The sequence below is a fragment of the Galeopterus variegatus genome, unplaced genomic scaffold (assembly GCF_000696425.1).
Source record: "Galeopterus variegatus unplaced genomic scaffold, G_variegatus-3.0.2 Scaffold1474, whole genome shotgun sequence".
NCBI lineage: Eukaryota > Metazoa > Chordata > Mammalia > Dermoptera > Cynocephalidae > Galeopterus > Galeopterus variegatus.
The window spans coordinates 194,099-213,181 of NW_007727585.1; the positions used below are offsets into that span (position 1 = coordinate 194,099).

Below are 19,083 nucleotides of genomic sequence, written 5' to 3' on the forward strand. Positions count from 1 at the left end.
AGCGAGCTCATAGCTTAGCTGGGGAAGGCTTTCCAAACATCAAGCAAGCAATACTTGACTGAAGTCTTACTGGGAGCATGGGTTTCCACCTGCTGGAGACATGTGGGGGAAGCATTCAAGGCCCAGGACACGGCAAAGGCACAGAGACTTGAAAGGGTCAAGAAAAGGCACATAGTTTTCATGGTTGGAGCAGAGAATGAGGGAGAAGTAGGAGGTGGGCCAGAAACTGTAAGCTGGAGTCATCTTGGGCTCCGTGCTGTGGGATGTAGACTTTACCCTGAGGTTATGGGACACATTCAAGACAGAGTTGGGAACCCAGATGCCTACAGGTACCAGGCAGATGATGTCAATCAGTGAGGGGTTAGGAGGAGTTGGAAAACTGGGGAATGTAGACCCCATTTAAAGGCAGCAGCCAATTGTTGCCATTGCTGGGGTGCAGGCTCTGTGTAGCCAAGTTTCCATTTTTTTAAAAATAAGGAGCTGGATCTCCACATTTTCATATGAAGCCTCCCAGTTTTTAACTCTGGGCAATTATTTCAAAACCATGCTGGCCAAGCAAAAATCTATCTGATGTCCCATCAGTCCTGGGACCTTCAGTCTGGCACATCCACTCTAAAGCTTCTAGGCAGAGAACTGACACTGTCAGACTCATGTTTCAGAAAGAGACTGTCCCCACAGATCTCCACATGATCTTCTGCCCCAGCCTCTTCTGGCAAGAATCCTTTGCCCCACTGCCCACCCTTTGCCCCTCCCCCGTGCAGTCTCTGCACCCCTCCTCACTGTCCTCCCAGACCAACCCCAGCACCAGCCACCATCTTGCACTGGGAGGAACTGAATGAATGAACTGTGCTGCATGCCTGGCTTACAGGGAAAAGCTCAGCATTAAGGACACAAAAGAGCCATATTTATTTCACATGGACAAGCATGATTCTGTCGCATGCTGAACATGAAAGCTCGTGTGAGCAAAGTACCCGTAACAGCGGAATTGCGTGCTTTTGTCGAGGGGAGCAGGGAGAGTCACAAAGTGGTTTTCAAAGACAGTATCCTTCAAGCACAGTTGAGACCACAGGCATTGAAACCACTGGTTTATCTCGTCATCAAAGGGTCTATCTCCTGGGAGTGGCAGGGAGTGCTTCCGGCTTGGCAATCTCTCGATGAACTGCTAAGGTCTAGGGACAACTGAGAATGGTCTCCCGTCCCACCACCCAGGGAAATTAAGCTGAGAAGAGAAAGGTACATGCCATTTGGAATTAACAAGCCCTCTCCCGGGTGGACAGTAACGGGGACAGACTGCTGTGTTCATAGCAACAGAACCATCACCACTGATACTATCTATCATCATTGGAAGGTCCACAATTGTTAAAGCAATTCCCCAGGGCCTCTTATGGGCAGGAGGGAGAATGATTCTGGAATTGAGTGGACATGCCACAGGCAGATCAACTTTGTGTGGACAGACTGGTGAGAGCTAATGGCAGGAACCCTCTTGTCTCTTGGCCTTAGCTGGGCTTTCTGGTTCCACAATGATGGGACCCAAGATGGAAAAGGGGACTGGAGCCTAGGTTTGTTGGGGAAAGAGGCTCTAAGAGTAAACGTCATGGAAGAGGAGCAGAGAGAGAGCCCTTGTGTCTCGGTGGCTTATTCCCACCTGAAGTCCTGCCCAACAGTTTCATAAAATTTAATATTATATGGTCTATAAAATTCCCGGAGCTGGTCTATCACTTCAGGATCGATCTGTACATGAGTTCTCCCTTTCGATTTGCCCAGACACCTAGGCAGGAGGCTCGACTGTGTTTTTCTCAAGCAAGGGAACCCTTTGGTCTTGTTGAAGTAGAAGTGCTTGTCCGTGATGAATCTCTTGATGCCCAGGAAGTCCTGCACGCGCCCCATCTCGCCGGCTGGGTCAGTGATGAGCCGCTCGCCGCTGACGAAGTGGATCTGGGCCAGTGGGAAGTACCGCAGCCAGCTCTCCAGGTGCAGCGCGTACATGCCGATGCGGATGGCATTCCACGACACGTCCACCAGGCCCAGGCTGCGGTTGCGGAAGGACAGCCCCTCGAAGGTGGGGATGTCTGGCTTCTTGGAGAGCGTCTGGGTGTAGTCGGAGATGGCGCGGGTCACAGGGTTCCTCACGACCACGATCAGCTTGGTGTCTCGGGACATGCTGAAGATCCGTCGAGGGGCCTCTTGAGTGACGAAATAGCTGGGCGTCTTCTCCAACGTGATCTGAGTCTCAAGGGTCCTGGGCATCAGGCTCCTGGGGGACAGAAGCAATACATGGTCAGACAGGGTTCCCTGGGGGGCCCAGGTACCAGGCACACCGACATCCCACCCAGTGACCTGTGAGTGTCTCCCTTTTCCTGTGTTACAGTGGAGGCTCTCACCTGGTGAGGAACCCACTTTAACTCTTTTTGATTTTTTAAAAAAATCTTTAACAGGAGGGCTGGCCAGTTAGCTCAGTTGGTTAGAGCACCAGGTTATAACACCAAGGCCAAGGGTTGGGATCCCCTTACTGGCAGCCCCACCCAGCTCCCAGAAAGTCTTTATCAGACTTGCTTTAAGACTGGAAACAATCTAAGCACCCATCATATGGGTTAAATAAACTGTGGACTACCGATTAATAGAGTTAAACGCACCTGCATGCATTAATATGGAATGATTTCCATCACATAGTGTTAAATTTTTTTAAAAAGGCAAGATACAGTTGTGTATTTTGGGAAGGACACACAGAAAGTGGTAAAAAGAAGTTGCTTCCAGAGAGGGAACTTGAGGTGGGCGCAGAACTAGGAGATCAGAGATAAATGGGAATTAGTTTTCATTGTATAATATTTTACACTGCCTGAAATTTTTAATGCGTTTATTACATATTCAAAAAATACAAGGTAAGCCACTGAATATCATTCTGGCAAAAGCTATTTCTCCAAATATATTAAGATGATCTTTTTTTTTGGGGGGGGGAGCTTGTTTTGCAGGAATAGCAACTGTTTTAGAAATGAGTTCTGACGTCTTCTCCTGCCGAAAAACATCTGAAATACATCCTTTGTGTAGGCTTGAAGAAACACAGAAGTGCAGGGTGGCTGGGACCTCAGTCAGAAGCCAGGCCATGTAACCCCCCTCTCCCTTGTTTTTTACTTTCCTGGCTGTGCTTGAGGCTTTAGGAGATGGTGGCCGGTGGCTCTGAAGTCCCCTTCCCAGGTGTGTCTCTTTCAGGCCTTGATGGAGGTGAGCACCCCAACTGCTGCTTCTAGATGAAAGTCATATCTTACCCTTAAACTGGTTTTTTGTAGTTTAGGCTCCATATCTGAACTACCTGAGGAGTTTTCTCTTTCGTTTTTAAAATAAGGATGGCTGGGCTCTGTTCTCAACCAATTAATTCAAAATATTCGGGGGTGGGTACTTTGTTAAAGTTCCTCAGATGATTCCAATGTGAAGAAAGATGAAACACCCTTCTCCAATCCTCCTTCCCCCAATCCTGACACAATGATGGACCAACCCCCAAAGCATTTATCCTCGAATTCCTTTGGAATATAGACGCATGGTTCGTAGTCATCTGCCTCCCAGATCCTATCGTCGTCTCTGTCTGATCACCTGGCCTCGTAGTTCTTTGACCTCTGTTTCTCCAAGTCTGTTCATTTTCTCTTCCTTTGTAGCAGCTCTTCATCCTGGCCATACCTTGGGTCTTGTCACTGAAAGTGCCCACACCCTGAAATAACTAATTCTGAAATTTCACTCTAGGACAAGGTAGTGGGTTGAATGATCACCCTCTAAAAGACATGTCCACTCAGAATCTATGAATGTGGCCTTATTTGGAAAACAGTATTTGCAGATTATTAATGGTCTTTGCAGTAATTAAGTTAAGGACCTAGAGAGGAAATTTTCATGGATTGGGGTGGGCCTTAAATCCAGTGATGAGAGTCCTTATAAGAGAAAGGAAGGGGAGAAGAGACACACAGGGAATCAGGTGACCAGAAGACAAAGGCGGAGTGTGGAGTAATATATGTACAAGCCAACAACACCAAGGATTGCTACCAGCAGCCACCAGAGCTAGGAGGGAGGCACAGAGCAGATTCTTCCTCAGAGAATCCAGAAGGAACCAACCCTGCTAACAATTTGGTTTTAGACTTCTGGCCTTCAGAACTGTGAAAGGTACGTTTCTGTTGTTTTAAGCCACCAGTTGGTGATAATTCATTATGGCAGCCCTAAAAATCACTACAGATTACAGCCTTGTTCCTTCCTACCTCTACTACGGTCTCAGACTTATATCTATCTTTAAACTCATCTGTGATCCTCTTGATTTCACTTTCTTTCCTGGACCCAATGGGCAATCATTTCAGTAGCATCATCATCATCAATTTCTTCATCCTCCTTCTCTCCTGGTCTCTAATAATGCATCATTCCAGCCTGTCATCCTTTCTCATTCTGTCCCTTTCTCATTTTGTCCCACCAAACAGCAGTGGAGAAAATTGCTGACCCTTACACGTGGATCCTTTATATACTTATATATTCCAGCTTTAACTGAACCCCCCAGTGCTGCGCAATAATATTTGTCGTCACAGCCCCTCCCCCATCATTCTTCATAGTAAATGTTCCAAAGTCTCACCATAAGCTCCCAAACCTACTCATGTCATGCACCCTTAACACACACCTGCTGTCCTACTACACTAGAAAGGATAAGCTGTCCTCTCCTCTGTCTTGAAACTGACTTATTTGCACACATCCTGAACCCCTCCTCCTAGTCTCAGAAAACAAGGTATGTAGGGGCTCACTGTCCACCTATGCTCAGATCCCCTCCACTATGCCTTCCCTGCATACCCACCTGCTAATCCTTGGAGCTTCAAATTTGCTGTGCAACTAGGCTGATACAATTGATATTTTGCTTCCAGCCCCAAGGTCTATATGGACCCTTGTGGGTTGAAAGTTTTAATAGTATTGAGTAGGCCAATTTTAAAAAAATAGGATAGCATTATGAGCACACAAGGTCACTTGAATAGAATTCTTTGGCTAGGTTTTCTTAGAAATCTGGCTATATTATATTATGACCTTGGCACACATTATAATTAGGTGTTGGCCTTTATGACAAGAATAGATGAAATTACATAAATGTGACAGTGCATTTAAACTCTGTTTAAGGACTTTCCAAACTCTGTGGGGGTTTTGACATAAAGGTCTTCCCTGACACAAAGAAGTTGACCTGACAAGCCCTTAAACAGATGTCTTTGCAATAGCCATTGATACGCTAGAGAAGACGCAAGAAAGAAATTGAGCGTGCAGCATTTTCCAGCCTTATTTGACTTGGAGCTCTGAAATTTTGCCAGGAGCACCAATTAATATCTCTCTTTGTTCCAATTTATAAAATTCTGACCAGTTCCAGTGATCTTCAGAGTATCACATCATTCCTTCATCTGTGCTCTAAAGTGAAGTTCCACACTTCCACATCCTATTGGCATATCCATAGCAAAACCAAATGACAAATTCTAAGGAAGATATAAGAACCAGACTGTAAGCAACATCACTGTAGTCATGCCACAAGTCAGAGGGCTGCTGTGTAATTCAAATTTTCTCTGTCCCACCGATAAATACCCTTGCATATTTATTTCTCCTTATGTCACTGGAATAGAGTACTGGAGGCCTGTGTGATGATAAAGCACATGGAGATGTATGTGCACCACCATGCTCTGTACACACTGAGGGCGGGTTGGGGGGAAGGGGATTCGATTTAGCTTTGAGGTTCATCTTTCCTCCTTATGTCACTGTTAAATTTTGCTTACTTGTTTCCAGCTGCTTAACAAACAGCTGAACTTTTCTCTCACCCTGGAACCCTCTTAAGCTTCTGTCTCCTTTCTTTTCTATGTAGCTCTGCAAGAATTACTGAAAGAATAGGCTAACACTCACTGTTTGGACTTACCTCCCATCTGTTATTTTAACTTGCTCAGCAACAATTTTCCCTACATCTGGTAATAGTCTCCAGGTTTTTCTTTGAGGAATTACCAATCCTGCTTTGGACAAAATCTCAGTGGACCTTGGGGTGAGTGCATGACAGAAGCTAAACCATTTAGTGCCAGTTGTGTCATAAGACTGAAAATGTGTCATAAAGACTAAAATGGAGCTCTTCCAACCAGACATAGGAACCTGGAAGAGACACATCAGTTTCTGTTACTAAATCCCTACAGCTTCCTTGATTCTTGCCCTTTCTGAGATCTGGTTATTCCACTTTCTGCTGGATTCTGTGAGTTACTACACATCCTTCCAATAAATTACTACTACCTCAAGTTAGTCAGAATTGGTTTCTGTTGCTTGCAACCCACAAATTCTAACCTATCTTTTACAATATGGTGTCTTTCATTCCTGAGGAAGCTACATTTGTCCCTCTCAATTATAAACTCCATGAGGGCAGGGCCAGGTATATCTTATTTGCAGCTATATTTCCAGAGTCTGCCACAAATAGGGTCTCCATCAATATTCGTGAGGTTTAAATGAAGCCAACAACCTGTCTAATCCTGTTATGCTTTGAAGCCCCAATCCTCTTTTCAAACTCCCAACTCTCTCCAAAGCATTCTGGATCCTCCCAATGTTCTATCTCCCACTTCTCTCCAGCTACACGATTCTCCTGGATGACCTCATTCCTTCCCCAGCCTTCAACCATCACCCGAGAGATGTTGCAGCTCCAACCTGCTTTCCTGTGCTCTAAGCCAGAGTGTCCACCTCTCTATGGACTGGATACTTCACCTCAACGATGCAACTCACCATTTTCCTCCCCAAACTTACTTCTTTCTTTTGCCTGTTTTTGCAAATATCAACTTGAAAGCAGAAAAACTTCAGAATTATTCTCGACTCCTCCTCACACCTAATGTCTTTTGTTCTTGTAAGTTTCACCTACCCACCACTCCTCTAGTCTCCCCTCCTCTCTAGCCCACCTGCACACCCTCAGGCCCCTGTCATCTCTCCCTCAGACCATGGACTTTTCTCTGGCCTCCATGCTTCTACTCTCTTTTCCCTTTCAGTCCATTCTACATTCTGTGTCCACCAAGGAATCCAATCATGGATTCTAAACCTTCTAGAGAAAATCCAATCATGTCAACCATCAATGATTCCTTTGAATAAAGCCCTCATTCCTCAGCGTGGTACTCAAGAGACCTGCGTACCTTTCTAGAACTCATCTCCTGCCACTTCCTGGTAACCTGATGCTCATGCCACGCTGAACACAAGATCCACTCCCCACACAGGACCCTGCCCCTTCGTGTGTTTTGCACTTGCTGAGTGTTTTATTATTTTTTTTAGAGTCTAGATAGTGTTTCTTATCTCTCTTATCCTGGTGAATGTCTGCTCCTATTTCCAAGTTCAAACCAAAGGTCGCACCCTCTTTGAACCCTTCCTTATGGTCTCATGGCACTTTGTCTATCCACCTGCTAGCACCATCATCCCGTTGTGTGGTGATGAGTAGTTATGCATGCAATTATATCAACAGATCCTCTATGACCTGGACATGTTTCTCATTCATTTTTGCCTTCATAGCACAATACCCAGCACACCGTAGGTGTTCAGTAAATGGATTGGAGATCTAGTGTCAGGGGTAGGTGCCTGAAGAGAAGTGGCCCTTGAGTCCTCAGGAGTTGTCAGTGTTGATTTATAAAGCCCAGCCCTTCTTTAGCATTCTGGCCTGGGGTAGAGGAAGGTTTTGGCAGCTAGTCCTGGAGGTAGCTCTCGTGTTGTTTTTAGACTCCGTCGTGACCACAGGTGCCCTGGCTCACAGGCTGAAGGGAGTACAAACTCTGCTTCAATCAAAACCTCCAAATGTAGGAAGGTAAAATGAGATTTAGAGGAGCACATCTCACGCCGTTGCTGTTTTGCCATCTGCACAGTGTCCCTAGGCCAAAACTCTGCAGTGTGGCTGGGTGGGGAGGGAGTGGTGAAGTCAAGCTGCTCGCTGGGCCACTTGAGGGGATTTGGGAGCAATGCAAATGCTTGGGTCCCACGCCAGGCTAATTAAATCAGAAACTCTGGGTGTGGGGCCCAGGTACCTGCAATTGTAAAGCTCCCCAGATGATTCCAGTGGGTCACAGGGCTAAGTACCACTGATGTTAACTGTGCCTTCCTTTATCCACACACCCTCTAGCCCATGAGTATCAGGGTGTGTTTTAGAGAAAAAATTCCCAGCCCCCTGCCCTGTATATTCTGATTTCAGTGAGCTTGGAGTGCCGTCCACAAATCAACATTTTAAATAAGCTTCACCTGTGATTCTCATGATTAGAGAAGCCTTAATAAAAGGTTTCCTTGACTACGCTCATTACTATCTAATATACTGTGTATACTGTCTCTGCCCACCTCCCTCACCCTGTAGACTACAAATCCCAGGAGTTGGGCTGTTGTCTGTCTTATTCTCTGCTGAATTCTCTGCATCTAGAAAAGAGCTGGCACGGGGCCGGCCCGGTGGTGCACTCGGTAGAGTGCGGCGCTTGGGAGCGTGGCGGCGCTCCCGCTGAGGGTTCGGATCCCATATAGAGACTGGTCCGCTCACTGGTTGAGCGCGGTGCGGGCGCGACACCGAGGGTTGCGATCCCGTTGCCGGTCGTGGTACGGGCGCGACACTGAGGGTTGCAATCCTGTTACTGGTCACGACAAAAGACAAAAAGGAAAAAAAAAAAAAGAAAAAAGAAAAGAGCTGGCACTCAGTAGGGGTTCAGGAAATATTTGTTGAAGGACACCAGAGGGAAAGGGGAGCAGGGAGTGTTAAGGAGAAATTGGTAAGGGGCCCCCCAAAATGTTTACATTGTGCATGATAAAATAATGAAAAAAAGAAACTCATGAAATTGTACATTTAAAATTAACTTTTGCTGTATTTAAATTATACCTCAATAAATCTGTCTTAAAAAAATTTTTTTTAATCCATCATAGTCCTCCCTCACCCCCAAAAAGAGAAAATATTCGTTGAAGGGAAAAAAAATGAAGACAAGGCTTTAATCTGGGAACAATGAGGCAGAATCTGCACTAGTGGAGATGCAACCCTCTTCCCCATACCTCCAAGATCTGCACTCTGCTTCTCCCTAAGGGAAAAATTACAGACTTCCTGCAGCCCCACAAAAAAAGAAAAAAAAGTCCAAATACTCTCTTATTCTGCGGTTCCATGCAAATTATATTTTTGACCCACCTTGGGCTGCCCAATTGAACAGAGACAGCTCTCCTGGCCCCACTGTCCACACAGGGGACGTCAGGACGTGTCAGCAGGTGGAAGGAAGCCTGTCTGAGCAGGCCATCCCTGGAAACTCACAGAGCTGGCACACTGTGACTACTACTGATAAGATTCTCTAGAAGATTTTATTTTCTGCTAAATTTGTACACTCTGTGTATGTGTTCTGGAAGTCCTGGCTGCCTGGGGGACTTTGGTGATTTATTAGCTCCTAACTGGGCAACCAGCCTCCTTGAAAGTCATTGCAGTCTCTGGAGGGATAATTAGCAGTGAAAGAGGGGGGGAAAGGCCTTATTGCAAGAAACTGGTTCTTCAAATGAAAACTGCTAATCCCCATGCGCTGAGCCAAGTGGCAGGCGCGGCACCTGTGGCTTTTATCCTTGTTTGGTTGAGCGTGGACGTGTCTCCTCTCGTATCATGGGACAAGTTCCTTCCAAGTCCACAGCCCCAAATCCTTACACTGATGTGACCCAGGAGCAAAACACTAAGTCACAGCTTAACCTCTGTACATCAGTCCTCAATGCTCACAGGATAAAGTCCTTAACAGGATTTCGGTGGCTCTTTCTGATCCTGCCCACAGCCCCTCCTGGGCTCCAGACAGACCGGACTGTCCAAAGTCTAGTCTGTACTGCCCCATAGAGTGCGTTTTTCATGCTAAAAGACATTTAACATGCTGTGTCCTTTGAATGACACCCTCCTTAACCTGTCTGTCGAAACTTCATCTCTCAGCTTATCATCACCTCCACCATGAAGCCTTCCCTGACTGTGCCTTATTATTTCCCCGTTCCTGCAAGAGACAGGCATTTTTTAAATCTTGTGATTCTATGGTACCGACTATAGACATACCCATTTTTGACACATTATCTGAGTCTGTCATCCCTCTAGCATGTAAGGTCCCCGACGGCGGGGATCGTGACTGTCATGTCTTCACATCAACATGCCCAGTCCTGTGTCTGGTATATGCATTCATGTTAACACATTAGGTAAGCATTCACTGAGCATCTACTACATGCCAGGGACACAAAGACAAGTGAAATGTAGTCTGTTTCCTCCAGGAGCCTACAGCTTTGTGGGACAACTGGGATGAAGGGGGTGGGGTCCCCTTTTCCCAGTGTGAGGGGCTGCGCCTGAACTTGGCTTCTCACAAGAAGGAAAGGAAGGAAGGCCTATGCCTAAACCCAGTTTCCCATAGGCCCTCAAGTTTCCCAGGTGCTGGGCGGCTGACTTTCCCGGATACCTCCTGTAAACAGCTGGTGCCTAAACCCCATCAACTAGTCATTTGACAAGGCTGCTGTCATCCCTGTCCCACAGGAAGAGAAGTTGATGGAGGTGTGGAGGCAGAGTCCCTTCCCTGGGGCATAAACCCACAGTCGGTCCAGGCCTTGGCAGGCCTCTCAGTGTAATGGTAAGAAGACAGTAACCCTCCGCTTGTGACCCTTGTCTTGCAAGTGTCCCCAGTAAAGCCTATTCTTTTACCCCTGCCTTGTGCATTGTGGAATTTGTCCTGAGTCCTGGGGTATGGCAGGTGGAGACTACAAAGGGATGTATCCTTGCATGATACATCCATATAGAGGACAGTGGACTACTTTAATGGCTCATTATGAGAATGGGACTGGGAATCAGAGAGACCTGAGTTTGAGTCCTGCCACTCACTAACCATAAGAAATGGGCATGCTGCAGACATCAGCCATGCTATGGCCACTGACGCCCTGGACATAAGACAACGGCCAACCTTCCCTGTGCAGCGACTGTGGACCAGACGCTGTTCTAAGCTCTGTGATAAATCACCTCAACCAATCTTCACAATAACCCCACAAGTAGGCACTCTCACTATTCCTGTTTTAGGGCTGAGGAAACTAGGACACAGCTAAGGAAAATCACCAAAGCAACAGAGTCAGTTGCAGAATCTGGATTTAACTGTGACTTTAACACTAGAAGAAAACGTGAGAATATAAAAATTTATCTTGGCTCAAGGACAGCCTTTCTAGGCATGCGACAAAAATCATGAAGGAAAAGATTGAAAAGTTAGACTATATAAAAATGTAAGTCTCTGGAATGGAAAAATACATCAATAAAATAAAAGGAAAATGGCTAATTGGAAAAAAATTAGCAGCATGTAAAGATACAAAAGGGATGATTTCATGTATTTTTTCATATTTTTATATACTTTTCAGACTTCTTGTAAATCAATAAACAAAGGAGAATCAGCCGGTAGAAGAAACGAACACAGCGCAGGAGAAAAGAGTTAATGAAAAAAGAGCTACGAATGGGAAATAAACAAATGAAAAGATACTTAGTATTTCTCAAAATTAAAGAAATGCAAATTAAAACCATGGCGAGATAACATTATTCCTATAATAACTTACAAGGTTGGAAAAAGTATTTTTAAAAAATCATAACAGTTATTGTTGGCAAGAGTGTGAAGAACTAATACTCTCCTAATATTGACAGGAGTGTAAATTGATACAGTCTTTAGGAAGGCAACAAGATATTATCTATCAAAATGTAAAATGCACATACCCTTTAACCCAGCAATTCCACTTCTGTAAATTTATTGGCACAAATGTGTAAAGACCTATGTGCAGGACGGTCACTGCAGCATTTGTGGTAGTGATGGGGAGGCATGCCCCTCAGACACCTGCTCCTGCCTCCATAGTGTAGTGTCGTCCCCAGAGAGGGGTTCCCAGACAAGGACCACATCTCCCAGCATGCTCTGCGTGCAGGTCAGGGCACAGCTTGTTCTTGACAGGGACAGTGAGCAGACATGCACTGGGCTTACTCTAGGCCAAAGTAGTAGCAAAGCAGGTGTGTCCTCTTGGCTGTCTTTTCTGGTCCTCTAGCCAAGTTTAGAGAACTCCGTGGCCCTAGAATGGAGCACATCCAAAAGGTGGAAGGGGTATGGAAGACCATCTACCACTAGGAAACAACCCTTTTGGACTATTGTAAAAAAAATAAACTTTTTCTTGGGGTTGTTACAGCATCTAGCATTAACTGAACTATTGAAACATTGTGATAGAAAATGACCAGAAACAGCCCACGTGTCCATTAGTAGGAGGCTGGTTCAATAAACTACAATGAGGCCATACAATAGATTATGACATGGCTCTTAAAAAATGAGACAGGTCTGTAAATATTGACACAGAAAGGAGTCCAAGATATATTATTATGTAACAAAGGAGGTAGCAGAACAGTAAGTTTAATGTCCCTATTTATATACAAAATATGCACACATATTATAGTGTGTATATGCACAAAACTTTTCTAAAAGAATACACACTAAATAAATTGCTAACAGTGATTATTTTCGGAGAATGACCTTGGGGATCTGGGATGGAATGGAAGGTAGAATGGGACGTTATTTTCATCTTTAGCTTTTTGCAGTCATTGGGGTTTCTTTTCTCTTTGTCATGGGCAATTACTCTTTGTTGTTTAAAAAATGAACTAACAAAAAGCTATTTTAAAAAGTCCCCACTGATATTATTTAGGAAGAAGAGAGCCTCTATCATGGAGTGAGGGGGAGGAAACTTGTCTGGAGTGGCTGAGGGCCTGGGAGGCTGAGAATGTACAGCTCCTTGCTAAAGAAGCTTGCTTGGAAAGGAGGACGGATGATCGTAGGTGTTGAATGATTTTTTTTTTTTTTTTTTTTTTTGCTACTGCATGTACAGCCCTGATAAGTTTCCAGGCAACTGGACCTCAGTTTCTCAGGCTCATCTGCAGCTGACCATGGGGACACTGTCTGGGGTGACTCCAGCCATCTCTCTTTTCTCAGTCTGGGCTCAGCTTCTTCCCCTACTACTCTCCCTTTTTTGGGGAGTGGGTCCCTCAATTCATTGCATTTCACACTTCAATGTGCATTTGAATCACCTGGGGGTCTTGCTGAAATGCAGATTCTGTAGGTCTAGGGAGGGGGCCCGAGAGTCTGCATTTCTAACAGGCCCCAAGGTGAGGCTCACCTGCTGGTCCTTGGACCACACTTTGAGTAGCAAGTTTGTAAGGCAGTCCTGGCAATACTGGCACAAATTACACATTCAATGAATGTTTATTGCATTAAATGGAAGCAGCTCATGGATGTTGGGTGAGAATTGTGGCTGATTTGAATTCAGAAAACTTGAATTTGAGTCGTGTGACTTTTGCATGAGTTTCCTGCGACGTGGGGTGATGATGATGCTGACTTCACCAGGCTGTTGTGAGGTCAAAGCTGGGTAAATATGTGCAGGGCCCATGTAAACCATAAAGCACTGAACCTGCCCAGCAGTGGATTCCTTTTTTTCTACTTGATTTCCCCTCCCTTTGGTTCAAGTCTTTTTCATTTTCAAAAAGCCAATCATTTATCCCTCCACCCTACTCCTTTTCTTCCCAGCCAAAGGTATTAAAATAAAGCTCCGTGGCTCCACTGCCTCACCTCACATCCATCCCCAGCCTGGTGCACACACCGCGCCCCCACCCCCCATCACGCTCTGAAGTGGCTCCTGTGAGCACAGCCCTACATGCCAGCTCCACCCATGGCTCTGGTCTTGTGTCATTATCTGTGGCATCTAAGGCATTTGCCCACCTTCCACGTCTTGGAACGTGTTGTTTCTTGGCTTTGGGAATACACTCTCTTGATCTTTTACTCTTCTTACCAATCCTTCTTCATATATATTTCAGTTATTTTTCCTCAACTTACCATTTATCTCCTGAAGTCTCAATCAATGGCCCCGCCACCCCCCAGTTGCCCCAGCCACACTCACATCTGATCCAGAACCAAATCCAGTCGGTAACTTTTTACTCTCTCTGACATCTGTCCCAGCTCAGGGTCCATCCAGCTCGCCTCACTCAGGGTGAGAGCTGCCCAGAGCAGCTCAGCACCTTTCTCTAGGTAGGCTCTACTTCCATTCTGAGCCACCTTGCTGGCGTGTGACACTCAGCATCCAGGAAACAAGATGGTACCTGGGGTAGTGATAGTACCAAGTGTTGGCCAAGGGGATCTTTATTCCCCTACGGTCTCCATGAGTCAGTCAGAGCGAATGCATGCAGTGAAACAGCATGCACAACAAATTCAAGACAAGCTTTCTACCCTCCCTTTGATGGGGACACTCCTACCTCTCCCCCATATAGAAATCCTAAGAACCTGCAGGAGGCCCTAAAAAGGCCAGGGACCTGTACTAGAAGCTTCTTGAGCAGCACTGGGAACCGGGAGAACCCGATGCCCTTTCTCTAAAACTGCACTCGGAGAGGAAGAGTGCTGCTGGAGAACTCCACAAATTGGCAGGTTGGTTCTGCTACAGATACCTGATTGCCAGCACAAAGGCAGCCTGGAGCACATGGCTGGCATCACCACCATGCTCCTCTGGCCAACTGGCGCTCCTACTTGGCACGACTATTTCAGACCCTTCTCTGTAAATGACCAAACACTCTCAGCAGATGAGCTTGCATCAGATTCCATAGAGAATATGGAGCCATTAGAATGGAACATGCTGACTATCCTGCTACCAACCACATAAAGTTTTACACACCGACCATCACTAGGATGAGGATGGAATTGGTCAACTCTGTGGCCTTCTGACAGCAGTTTTGCTGGTCTGAACACCTCCTCCTCCACCTCCCAGTGTCTCCTGACTGCATTGTCCACAGAGCTCCTCTCCCCCGTACCATCTGTGCCCTTGTCCACTCTAAGGACCGGTCATCCCTCACCAGTTCTGAATGCTTCCCAGGCATCTGCAAACTCTCTTGCTGATGATCATATGAGTCAGTGAGTTTATTCTATTTTTTAACACCAAGCTTTACAACCTCACGTTCCAGGAGTCCCCAGGGGTATTCATGGTTTTGCAGGGGTGAGTTCCGCAGGCCTGCCCCACTTCCTGCAGCATAAGACTGTCCCCTAATGGCAGGTGATCCAACTGCAGCTGTTGCAGTGCACACCTGTCAGTCCCTTTGCAGTTACCTGTTGCCTCCCTGGGAGAAATTAACCAGTGATAGGAGTCCTTTCCACTTTGTTTCTCGGAAGTTGTAGCTGTACCAGAACAAGCTCCGTGGTTGCAAAGGGTTAGCAGAGGTTGGCTTTCTGGCCATGCAGGGAGCGAGTAGAGAAGTGGCCCATGCTGCTGGACAAGGCACTGGGAAGTCAGTGCTCAAACACCATCCAGGCCTCAGATGTGCCCAAACCCTCATGGATGGTTATTGGGTCACCAATACTTCTGCTGGGTCTGAAACCTGCCTAAATTGTACAAATCTGTATTCTTGTCTAGGCTTTGCTGTAGAATGGTCCAGTTCTGTATTTCAGTTCTGGGAGGCATTTGGGAAACCCAGCAAGGTAAACTAGCAGACATTCTCCAATCCTCCAGTCCCTTACTTTCCTGTCTCCAGGACTTTGCTGTTCTTTCTGCCTGGCGCACTTACCCTGGCTTCTCCCATGGCTCAGTCCTTCTCATCTTCAGGTCTCAGCTTGAATGTCACCACATGCAAATGTCACTCTCTAAATCCCATGGTTTATTTCCTCATAGCTCTAGGCAGTCTGCAATTGTCTTGCATATCTGTCTGTTTATCTATTTGCCTCCCCAACCCCTGCCATTAGTCAGTGAACTCCATCAGGAAAGGACAGTGTCTGCCTTGCTGGTGTGATATCTTCAGTCCTTGTCACTGTGCCATCCCATCATAGGCAGGCAAAAGAGAATGAATCATACCCACCAAACATTTTGCTTGTTGAATGAATAAGATGGGAAGGAATCAAAGCCTAAATCAAGAAGACATGGGCTCCTTGAGAAAATGCAGCAGCCTGAGATCTTTAGAAAGGAATATCCAAAGTGCGTTTACTTATCACCTGTGGTGCACAAGTGATTCATGGATAAATTTAAAATTTTTTTTTATAGTTATGTGTTTAATATATCTCAGAAAATTGGAAGTAGGACATCACCTTTATTTAGCAGATTTTGTTGCTTAGGTTGAGGCTTAAATGCATAGTGAAGTTAAAATGTGAATAACTCTGAAGACAAATATTAGGTAAATAACAGTACAAATGGTATACAAATATGGTGAAAAGGTAGTCCTTCGATGGCTAAATTTTGGGAACCTCGGACTCAAAACAATATTGGTGCAGCCAAAGGGAATCCAAACCAGTGTAATGTGGACATATACTCATTCAAGAAACATTTATTAAGCACTTACTTTTTGCCAACCATTTTGCTAAACCCTGAGGTCATGGCTATAAACAGATGTAGTACTTGCACTCTTGGAGCCTCTGGTTTGGTGGAGGAGACAATGGACAAATGAAAAATACTTAATTACAACTTGTGATGAAGAAAAGGAGGAAGAGCAAGTATAACAAGGGAGGGGAGTGGTCAGAGGAAACCTGGAGGGGACATTTGAGCAGAAGGTCAAGGGTGAGAGACAGTAGGGTGACATGAAAAAAGACAATAGGATAAGAAATACTGAGGTGTGGATGAGGTAAGACAGAACTGTAAAAACTCTAAAAATGCATGAGCACACTACACTGACAGCAGTAAAGAGAAGAATGAGTGACATAGAAAATAAAAATCAGAACGAACTTGAGCCTGACCTTAGGCTTATAAAGTAAAGGTCTATAAGGATTGAACTGATGAGAGCGAACATGGCATGAAAGAGAAGAGTATAGGCAAAACATAGTTTGCTGTTGTTATTGAAGAAGAAACCCAAAACAAATTGAACAGAACTATAGGCAAAGATTTCATTAAAGAGACATTTCCAGAGATATAACATTGTTATGGGTATAGATCGAAAAGCCAACTTAGTTCTAATAAAATAAAATCCGCATCCATGAGTCTATATATCCATCCATCCTTCCTTCCATCTATTATCCATTTATGTATAATTGCATCAGGGCAAATATTTTAAATTATAGGTAAGACTTTTTAGCGCATTAAACAACAACCCCCCCCCCACAGATTATTATCTACAGAGTTTTGCAGGAAAAAAAAAATCATGACTCCTAATTCTTAGTTGGCCAACTTGCTTGTGAGGACAAAAGAAAAGCAGCCAAAGACTCAACAGCTTGGAGAATGTCACATCTTGATCTCCAAAATGTCCCTTGAAAATAAAAACGACCACCTGAGTGACGGCGTGGGGAGTTCAAGAATGAGGCGGTTGTGTGTAGAAGGACAACGATTGGGGGTAAGCAAAGCACTGAACCCCAGTAAGTAATACATTTAGCTTCTAATGTCAGGATTATTCTTTTAAAAAAGACATAAAAATTAATTATTTGATAAATCAAATCAAACTCCCAGATTAAATTAACAAAGACTGAAAAATTGGCAACAGAGAGAAAGTGAGGAAAGGGGCAGAATAAAAGTACATAAGACTCTTTACTAAAAGAAACCATCTACTCATTTATTCTGTCAGAAAAATGTAAAGTGAATAATTAAAAACGGGACATATGCATACCTTCCAAAATACTGGAAAACATAAAAGCAAAGAAAATGCAGGTCATGTAACAAAAGATAACAAGAAAACAAGCCAAAAATTTGGAGTAAGATGACAGAAGTATAGAAGATGGATTGTATTAATATTAAATGTTATTGGAAACAGGCCAAACACTATAATTTTTTAAATGACAACAGTGAGGATTTCTTGTGCTAAGAGCAAACCTAGTCATATTTGTGTTCTCAAGACCACCCCAGAACACAGGGACAGAAACATTTTATGTGAAATTGGAGGGGTTAAGATCCATCAGGAAAATGTCATCCTAAAGAAAGCTGGAGTCAGGATAGTAATTCCAGGAAACATAGAATCCAAGGCAAAAGACATTCAAAGAGACAAAGTGAGCTATTTAATATTGATAAAGGGTCCGATTCATAGTTCGAACTTGTGTATAACATGGTGAATCAAACCCAGTGGATTGATCCACTCTCTCTCAGACCTCCACTAAATTGAAAGTACAGGGATAAAAGGTAACAAACTCAAAACATCAGAGAAAAATGAAGAGTTGGTGGCAGACAGCAAATATAGACATATTTTGGGAAGAAGGGAGTCTGATTTATGAGGAATAGGGGACTTAAAAGAGAGGAGAAATCTAGAACTTTAGTGGCTGAGGGAGAGGGTGGCGTCATTAACGAGCAGAAAGCCCTGAAAGCTCAGGAGGTGGAGGCACCTACTTCTCTGGTGGGGTTGAGAGAAACTGACCAGTCAAAGTGGTGAGTCCTGTCTTCCAAAGCACAATTTATTAAAAGAAAAGCTGCCAGGTCTCACTGAGCTCAGTAGCATTCCATCTAATATGGAGTTATCATTCAGCACTGACGTAGGTCCAAAGAAAAAATGATCGTCTTGACAGATTCTGAAAAAGCACTTAGGAAATTCAACATCCATTACTAATTTAAAAAAATAAATAAATAGATAACCTTAAGGAAGCAGGACGTTTGCACCTTGAACATGAAACAGAACAGGCATCTCAACCTCGCAGGCACTAGCGGATTGAAGGATGAAATAACAATCGCTAACATTTATGGAGAGCCTTGGGGCAGACACAGCTCTCAGTGCTTCCACATGCATGATCTTATTTAAGCCTCATTGCAGTATCACCAGGTAGGTATTACTATTAACTTTATAGCCTTATTATTAATCTTTTTATTCACTTAAGAGAATTAGGCAAATAACCTGCCCAACGACCCAGGGTACTAAGTAGCGAAGCCAGGATATAAACGTGAGTGTCTGTTCTCATAACCTCCAGGCTATGAGTCTCACTAAAGTTAGACAAAGATGCCTGCTAACACAATGAATATTTAATATTGTTCTATAATTTATAGACAACTCAATTAAAACTTTAATAATGCAGAGATGAAAAATTGATATCAATTCTTCTCAAATTGGCCTATAAATCAAGTGTAATTCCAATCCAAATCCCAAAAGGATTTAAAAAATTGAATTTGGCATAGTAATGAGAAGGTGTCTATTGG

General features: G+C 44.4%; 1 protein-coding gene across 1 annotated transcript in view; it reads right to left on the reverse strand.

Annotated features, from left to right (window-relative positions):
- Positions 1–882: 882 nt before the first annotated feature.
- HS3ST2 (heparan sulfate (glucosamine) 3-O-sulfotransferase 2) overlaps positions 883–19,083 on the reverse strand; it is a gene marked incomplete at its 5' end in the record, with an annotated part of 102,820 nt that continues 84,619 nt past the window's right edge. Inside the window, one exon of the mRNA XM_008577264.1 lies at positions 883–2,254. Coding sequence (XP_008575486.1) covers positions 1,636–2,254 — 619 coding nt within the window. The remainder of the gene's footprint in view (positions 2,255–19,083) is intronic.